The sequence below is a fragment of the Salmo salar genome, chromosome 21 (assembly GCF_965601325.2).
Source record: "Salmo salar chromosome 21, fSalSal1, whole genome shotgun sequence".
NCBI classification, from domain to species: Eukaryota; Metazoa; Chordata; class Actinopteri; order Salmoniformes; family Salmonidae; genus Salmo; species Salmo salar.
The window spans coordinates 27,032,499-27,041,078 of record NC_138311.1 but is presented as its reverse complement, the minus strand read 5'-3'; the positions used below and the strand labels follow the sequence as shown (position 1 = coordinate 27,041,078).

Genomic DNA, 8,580 nt, shown 5'->3' with positions numbered 1-8,580 from the left:
GGAAACATTCCACTGCAGGATAGCTGGACAGCATGGAGAAGGCCTGGAGACAGTGAACACAGGAAATGTATTAAGAATGGAAATGAGATGTTATGGAAACAGTTAACTTGTCATACATCATTTATCTTTCCCGGAGTATGGGGATCATTGACTAGATTGGTTGAAAACTGGTTCTCAGAATCAAATCAAAGGCACCTGTCTCACTTCAGAGGTCTCACAGCATTTTAGAGTAATTTCGCCATTTTTGCCACTAAATACATACAGTATTTAGTCCATCCCCCGCATTTCTACCCTCCTTTCCTCTTTCTCTCCCTCCCTCCCCCTTTTTCCCTCCCTCTATCTTCTCTCCCTCCTCCCTCTCTCTCTGGTCACCTATTCTGTGCCCAGTACAGAGGGACAGAGGTGGTATTGTGCTGTACAGAGAGAGTTTCCTCTGACGTCCCCCTGAAGTTCTCCCGAGGCTTGGACATGGCTTTTACAGCAGAGACATAGTTATGTAAGCCGAGCTCAAACAATGCCACCCTGTACTCACTGTTCTGTCTCTTCCTGTGTCTTTAACACTGATTACACTCAGACTATAGGTGCAGGGAGAATGGAGGGACGGGATGGGAGGGAGGTGTAAGAAGGTAGGCGGAGGAGGATGAGGTGGAAGGAGGAAGAAGTCGGTGGAAGGAGGTGGAAAAATATGGAAGGGGTGGAAGAAAGAGGAAAAAGGTGGAAGGTGGGAAAAGGTGGAAGGAGGTTGGAAAAGGAGGAAAAAGGTGAAAGGAGGAAAATGTGGAAAAATGTGAGAGAAGGTAGAAGGTGGAAAGAGGTGGAAGGAGGTGGAAGAATTTGGGAAAATGTAGAAAAAGAAGGAAAAAGGTGAAAATGTATGAAAAAGGTGGGAAAAGGTGGAAGAAGGAGGGGAAAGGTAGGAGGTGGAAAAAGGTGGGAGGTTGAAAAAGGTGCAAGAAGGAGGAAAAGGTAGAAAAAGGTAGAAGGAGGTGGGAAAAGGTGGAAGGAGGCGACACGTAGTCTAGCGATTAAGAACGGTGGGCCAGTAACCGAAAGGTTGCTGGTTTGAATCCCTGAGGCAACTATGTGAAAAATATATTTATGTTCCCTTGAGCAAGGCACTTAACCCTAATTTCTCCTGTATGTCGCTCTGGATAAAAGCGTCTGCTGAATGACGCAAATGTAATGTAATGTAAATGGTAGGTGGAAAAGGTGGAAGTAAGAGCAATAGTTGGAGAGGTTGAACAGAGGGATGATGCTCTACATTGACCTGTGGACCTGGCGTATGTCCATTTCCTGGAACATTCAGCCCTCAGATGAACCCTGACACACCTGTCTATAGCTGGTTTACTATACAGGACAAAGACAAAGAAAGGAGGTCAGCATGATCCAAAAATATTATCACATTTTAACCTACATTTTTATAACTACAGCCATTTTGTGATCTGACTAAGTCTATAGTCTTTGATGTCTAATGGAAATGAACCAGGCATTCTTTCTCATATTCTGTTCTGAATCTAGATCTTTTTCTTGTTTATAACCCCTGAATTATAATATTTAAAGGCAAGTAGACTGTATAACGATAACACATATCTGTCTTTATGGATATTGGTGAATGAAGCCTGTGAACTCGAATATGACAGTGTGTAGGGACTTCCTGTTTGAATAGCCCAACCCCCTCTGACCGAGGCCTCGTTCCTGTCTCGTGTGATGGCATGTGGGATGGAACCTCAGTGCCAGAGGGCCGGAGCTCCTGGAAACACACACATACACACATCCATGAACACACTTCGCATTCCAGCGGCCTGGTTCTGGCAGAACCGTACAGGATGACTGACTGCTGACAGTCTGGACCCAGACATAAACACACATGCACACACTTAGTCACATGCGTAAGCTCACACACACACATTTGCGTGCACGCACGCACACACACTGTGCCCAGTGGTTGTAAACATTGATGGATGAGTCTGCAGTTGAAAGGCGTTTTTATGATGCTGCCCTACTACTGTATAACAGCACGTGTTTGTGATGGGTTATTGTACATGTTGCCAAAATGCCATGTTTGGGGGTGTGATCATAGTAGGCGTGTTACCACACGTGTTGGATGCAGTGGCCAAAGATGCACGTGTTCGTGGCGTGTTTTGGGGATTGATACAGTAGATATTAATGGAGATTGTGTGAGAGAGGGATGAGAGCGGAAGACTCTTGAATTTTGGACTAGTGGGACACCCCTCTTTTCTCATTTTCCGCATACCTCCATTTTTGCAAGAGACTCTTACATCACCTTTAAGCACCTTACAACTTTGGGCTAAATGAAGAGAGCGGTAACGAGTGGTAGAGAGGGATATGAAAGGGAGGAAAAAGGAGGGAGAGAAAGAAAGGAAGGAACGAGAGAATAAGTGCAATGAAAAATCAGCAAGGGCCTTAGGGATGGAAAAGACTGCCATTGCAGAAAAAAACTAATGGAAAAAGAGAAAGAATGAAAGGGGGGATGAGAGAGAGAGAGAACGCGAGAGAGAACGAAAGAGAGAAAAAGAAAGGGCCAAAGAGACCGAAGAGAGAGCGAGAGTGGGTGTGACGCCAAGTAAAAGAGCGCAAATCTATGTGGGTGAGAGAGGGAGCGAGAAAAAGAGAAAGGGGGTGTGTCCGCCTCGGTCTGTCCCCTCCCTCTGTAGGTATAGATGCTGCAGGCTGGTCTCCCTGCATCCCAGAGCACAGAGCCCCAGAGCATCAAGCCCTTCAGCCTCAGACACAGCCTCAGCCAGAGCCTGTCCAGTGTGCTGCACTAGTCCTGAGACACACCAGCTCAGTGAAGTAGTCCAGCCACCAGAGTCAGCATAACTCACACAGAACTAGGATAATTACTTTACTGTTCTAGTTCTACCGTTCTAGTCATGTACAAGGCTCAGTCTGTGAACTAGTCCAGGGCTGGTTGATATTTACTCTGTCAATGTTCTCCATTACTGTAGTCCAGTAGCTCACCTTAGTCCACCTCTTAGTCCTGAACTGAGATTATTAAGTCTTCAGTCAACGGCGTCTAGTGCGAGTCACCAGCCAGTCCTTTGTACCTGAGACCGCAGCAGATCACCTACCACCATGCAGCTCTCACACACCTTCCTCGTCTTCCTCTTCCTCCTTTTCATCGTTGAGATTGCGCTGGCCGGCTCGTCTACGGCTCGGAGAAGCAGAGGTAGGTGACATCTGTATCACCTTCATTGCCATGTAAAACCTTTACAGTCAACTCCTAAGAAATGCAATGTTAATGGAAGTGCTTGGCTTGTATAAATTGGAGCATGCAGACACAACACAATGAAAAAGACTGAACTTGAATTAGAGCTGAAGAACTCCAATGCAGAGCTTGCAGTTATCCAATATGCACTTATCAGGAGTCGACTTTGCATCACATAGCATGAATATATGTTGTTATGGGAATTCTGTCATGCAAATTATAGGCTATTGAGCTTTGCAAAGAAAGTTAGCCTCAGATGATATAAATAAATGAATGAAATGCATGTGGACATGCAGTTGAATTAAATGTGGGCACCCATGCACATTATTGCAATGCATTGATAATGCTGACTGCTCAGGTTCATGAGGAATTGTTGGACCAAACTATACAGTATTGGTGGCTGGTATCTTATCACAATCAGACACAGTTCATTTGTACTAGACAGCTTAGATGAATCCTGTAGTGATTATGGGTTCAGATAATATTGCTAGACATGATTGCTGTGTTGAATCTGAAACTGGCATGTGACTGATATAAAAACCCTTCCGCTGAGACTATGTCCAGTGTTATGAAACTTTTGCTCCATTACATGGTCCAAACCAAGGTGACGATTTCATTTTCATGCTATGTGGTTGTGGTATAGGACTCTGCATTCTATGCAGCATGATGAAGGGTACGCAATTGTTATTATATGTTGGATGTTATGTCCTGCAGATGTTGCCGTGACAACCACAGGTGGTCGTTGCCTTGCCACACACTGCCAGGAAGGCCAGTGATTCTGATGTGTGCCTAGAAGCATGCACCACGGTTCCTCATAAAGTTTGCCCTATTGTGCTACAATGTAAAATACACCATACTACTGTAGGTCTACGGTACATCATGCTGATGTTCAGCATGCAGGGTTGGACTGTCTTTACCTGACCTGGAGCAAGGTGTTCCAATTCACAACAGGCCATGTCCTAAATTGTGCTTGTGCTGTTTTTATGAGCCACGTGAGTTTGTTCCATTTCTATGAAACAAGGTGGGCAGGCGAGGATGAGAGACGTTAACTGCTGCCAGAGATCTGTATATAATGACGAGATGCTCATCCTAACAATGGTAGTCGTTGTCCTAAAGGCAGAAAGGCAGCCGACAAGCTTAGGTCTGCATATTAAGCCCATAGAAATACATTGGGCTTATTTTGGACAGATTTTGGCGTTAGTGAAACCTCTTGCTTTGCCACTTCCTCTCTGCTGCTGCTAATAGTGTTCAGTCTGCACTACTGAAAGTGTTTCCAGGTTACAGGTCAGGGTTGTTGGTAGTTTGGCCCTTGTTAGAATGTGCCATGTGCTTGTCTCTGAGACAGAAAATGTGTTTTTATTGCAGTTTAATTATTTTAAATGTAAGTGAAATAGATAGAACAGTAGACATTACAAAGAAATAGAGGCATTTCAAATGACATTTTATGACGGTACAGTGTTGTAATGATGTGCAAATAGTTAAAGTACAAAAGGGAAAATAAATAAACATAAATATGGGTTGTATTTACAATGGTGTTTGTTCTTCACTGGTTGCCCTTTTCTTGTGGCAAATATTGCTGCTGTGATGGCACACTATGGTATTTCACCCAATAGATATGGGAGTTTAGCTACATTTGATTTGTTTTCAAATTATTTGTGAGTCTCTTTCTATATCTGTCTCTCCCTCCTCTCACTTTTGTCTGTCTGTCTGTCTGTCTGTCTGTCTGTCTGTCTGTCTGTCTGTCTGTCTGTCTGTCTGTCTGTCTGTCTGTCGCGCGCGCGCGCGCGCGCGCGCGCGCGCCGCGCGCGCGCGCGCGCGCGCGCGCAGCAGTTAGTTATTTTTAAACATGTTTTAAATGGGGCCATAAAATGGAATCTGTTTAATATGGGAATCAGCCCTGTTTTGAGGGATCACTCTGATTAGGATTTTCACAACAGTCACGGGAAACTCTGCCATGCTGTCCCATTAACCCACCCACCCACTCATACACAAGGGTCTCACACACACACACACACACACACACACACACACACACACACACACACACACACACACACACACACACACACACACACACACACACACACACACACACACACACACACACACACCTATATATATATACATGCAGTGTGTCTTAGTTTAATTCTGGCTCCCGTTTCCCATGTCTCCACAGTGCCGCCACACTGTTTTCTGTGAATTAAAGTTGGGCACTTTGAAAACTTTGATGCTAATAAAGCTGATTTTAAGTGAGTGAGACTACAGAGGGGAGTCGGTTAGAAGGGCAAGCACTGTGGAAAAACTGTGACATTGGCTTACAGACAGTTCCACAGTGTGTTGTTAGCTGAAGTTGGCCTACAGACAATAACATTGAGATTGGATGAACGAGTGTAACGTGAGTTTGCTTTGGCGGTCTGTCAGAGGTGGGTGTGGCTCTTCATGTTGGCATGTGTTCCCTGTCCCTAGTTGGAATATGTTATGTCAAGTTATCTCTGGCTGAAGTGACCTCAAATACAGACTCCAGATCAGTTTGTTGATGTGCTTTATACTTCTTTGTGCATGTTAGGTGTATGTGCTCTAACAGCCTGAGAGATGGATGAGAGAGGTTTAGACAGATGGAGGGATGATTAGAGCACAATGGAGGGAGGGAGAGTTGGTGAAAGGGAGAAATTGAGTTTTGCTACCAGAGAAAAGAGAACAGCTGTAGTTGAGCCGTATGTGGGAGATATAGTATGAGATCAGGGGGACCAGTGCAGGGGATAGCGTGGGAGCCTTAGCCCAGGCAAGGCTTGCTCCAGCTGGGCTGTGAGGCAAAGCTCCCCCTGAAAACCCGGAGCATGGCTGGGCTGGCCCATGGCCAAGGGTGTGGTGTAGTGGTGTGGAGCCCACTATAGCGTATCAAATCCCCTCTCCCCCATCCCGTATTGGAATTTTGTGACAGGTGAGGTCTGCTTGTCATTTCTTACCATCTTCAAGTTGTTTCTGTTTTTCTCAAAGTTTACTCTTTTTGTTTGGAGGCAGAACCATTCCAAACCCTGTTTCTTCTAGTTGGCATGGACAAGAGAGATGTTTTACACTTCATTGAATTAAATGAAGCCGACTCTGTTACCAAGAGTCGTAAAACTTGTCTTTGCTGGCCGTGGGAAGCCAAGTCCCCTTGCATCTCTCCACCTTCTCATTCCCAGGATGGAATCGCAAGATCCAAACACCTGCAGAGCTGCGTAAAATCATCTAGAGCCACAAAGCCCCACGCACACAGAACCTACCTAGCAGTGTGTGAATGTGTGTTTTATGTACTGTATGTGCATACAGTGGGATAATATTAATCAATGTCCTTTCAAAGAGAGGAAGGAATAGAGGAATGATAGGACACGAGAGAAGAGAAACTGAAAGACGGAGGGCAGAAAACAAGCTGCCAAGAGGACCTAGTTTGGGTGTGCAAAAGAGCAAGATTTAAATCAACAATGTGACAATGCTGATTCCAAAGCTACACACACACGCAAACGTGCATGCACACACACACGCACAAACACCGGCGGAGTGGGTGTTTGTGAGTTTTCATAGCAGCGAGAGCACTGAGCTCATCCTCTGACAGGCCTAATGACCTCCTCCCTCTCCAAGAGGACCATCCATCACCAGGGATGAGCTAAGATGGCCGCCGTGAAGTCCAGTCGCCTCCAGTCAATGTTTCCGCTCAGTGTCTCCTGTCCAAGGGAGGTTCTGCAATCCAGCCCAAGAGGAATAGTGGGATCAGAGTGGAAGTATTTCGGAAGTGTTTATTGTATCTTTGAAGTGTGTTGGCTGATCCTTTGGTCTACTTTTTGTGGTGATTCACATGTATGAGTTTGAGCTTGTATCTCTTGAGCAAGGCAGGATTTCACTTTAGGATTGTTTCAGTTTAAAGGGCCAATCTGCAGTTGCTACATCCATGTTCGTGCTTAAATTAACGATAAATACCCATTGATTCTTTAAGAATCTAACTTATAAATGCTTCATGAGCTTAGTTCAACTGTCGCACCCCATCAGAACCAAAAACGTAAACTTGTTTCACTCTGATGTTTGTAAACAAAATAAATGTAAACAAACATTTGATATTATGGATGGTCAGTCCTTGCATCCATAGCTATATGATTTTGAATGGTTACATTCCTCCATTCCCATCCCTTAGCTGTTTACCGAAACATTGGCTGGGATAACGCTTTGTTCTTGATTCAAATGCTGATTGCCCCTTTAGGTACAGCTAGGAGCTTTTCTCTGATATTTTCATGAAGAGTGGTAATGGAGAAAGCTGCCACAGCAAACCTTATGACATGGTGATAGGCAGAGTTCTCCTCAATAAAAACAAAACATCTCACTGATCCTTCCTCTTAGCAACCACTCAGACAAACCCTGCAGCTATTTGGGAAATGTGCATTGGTTATCACCTTCTCATAACATTCAGTTGACATTTATGAAAGGCCTTATGATTTATTTATCCATTACATAATAAAACAATCCGCATTGCTGCTGAGATCGGGAACAGAGTGTGTCCTAGACAACATGAAGTACACTGCACACACTGTGTCCTTATCACAACATATGCACAACATCTTCATTCACAGCTGAGCTCAACGCTACGGGCGGCAACAATGTCACACACTTTCTGACCAGACAGCATCAGATAGATATGCTACACCTACCTCAATTGTTTTATGTAAAAATGTTACATTGAGTTCCTCTCATACTTGTTTAGTAACGCTGTAATTACTATGGTAGCACACGTTAGTAATATGTTGTTGCTATCGGTGCAAACTTTTCACCTGGTGCCAACGCTTAGTGATTTAATTATGGCCCTTGGTTGTCAGAGGTATCCCTTTCCTTTGTGGTTCATCAGTGCAAGGTCATAGAGTCAGTTGGTACATGTCATTAAGCTGAAGTATTTCTTCTTTACAGATAACAGGCTAACTAGAGGTGTGCTGGCCTCTGCCCTCAGTACAGCCCTAGGTGTGTGTGTGTGTGCGCGTGTGCGCGTGTGCGTGCGTGCGTGTGCGTGCGTGCGTGTGCGTGCGTGCGTGTGCACAATGCCGGAGGTGATGATCACAAAGCTTTCTGAGCTCCTGGTTCCTCTTGCCAGTTGACATTTGACCCCATTGTGGTTCTGGATATTCATTTGGTCGTCAAGCTCTAGGTCAGTTGTAACCGTGACACAGCTTTGGTCAGTTTGAACATTCTGTGTCGTTGGAGATTTCATCTGTCATTCCTAATCCTCTCTGCCTCGTATCCAAGACGATACCAAAATCCTCTTCTTCCCTTAGCTATCTGTGTTATGTTTGGCTAATGTTCCAATTTCTTGTTATCTATTCTGGTGGCTT

General features: G+C 44.7%; 1 protein-coding gene across 2 annotated transcripts in view; it reads left to right on the top strand.

The window, feature by feature from the left end:
- Positions 1 to 2,535: 2,535 nt before the first annotated feature.
- LOC106582004 (target of Nesh-SH3) overlaps positions 2,536 to 8,580 on the top strand; it is a 46,166-nt gene continuing 40,121 nt past the window's right edge. For both annotated transcript variants that reach the window (XM_045704657.2, XM_014164629.3), the window contains exon 1: positions 2,536 to 3,190. In XM_045704657.2, coding sequence (XP_045560613.1) covers positions 3,097 to 3,190 — 94 coding nt within the window. In that variant the 5' untranslated portion in view covers positions 2,536 to 3,096. The remainder of the gene's footprint in view (positions 3,191 to 8,580) is intronic.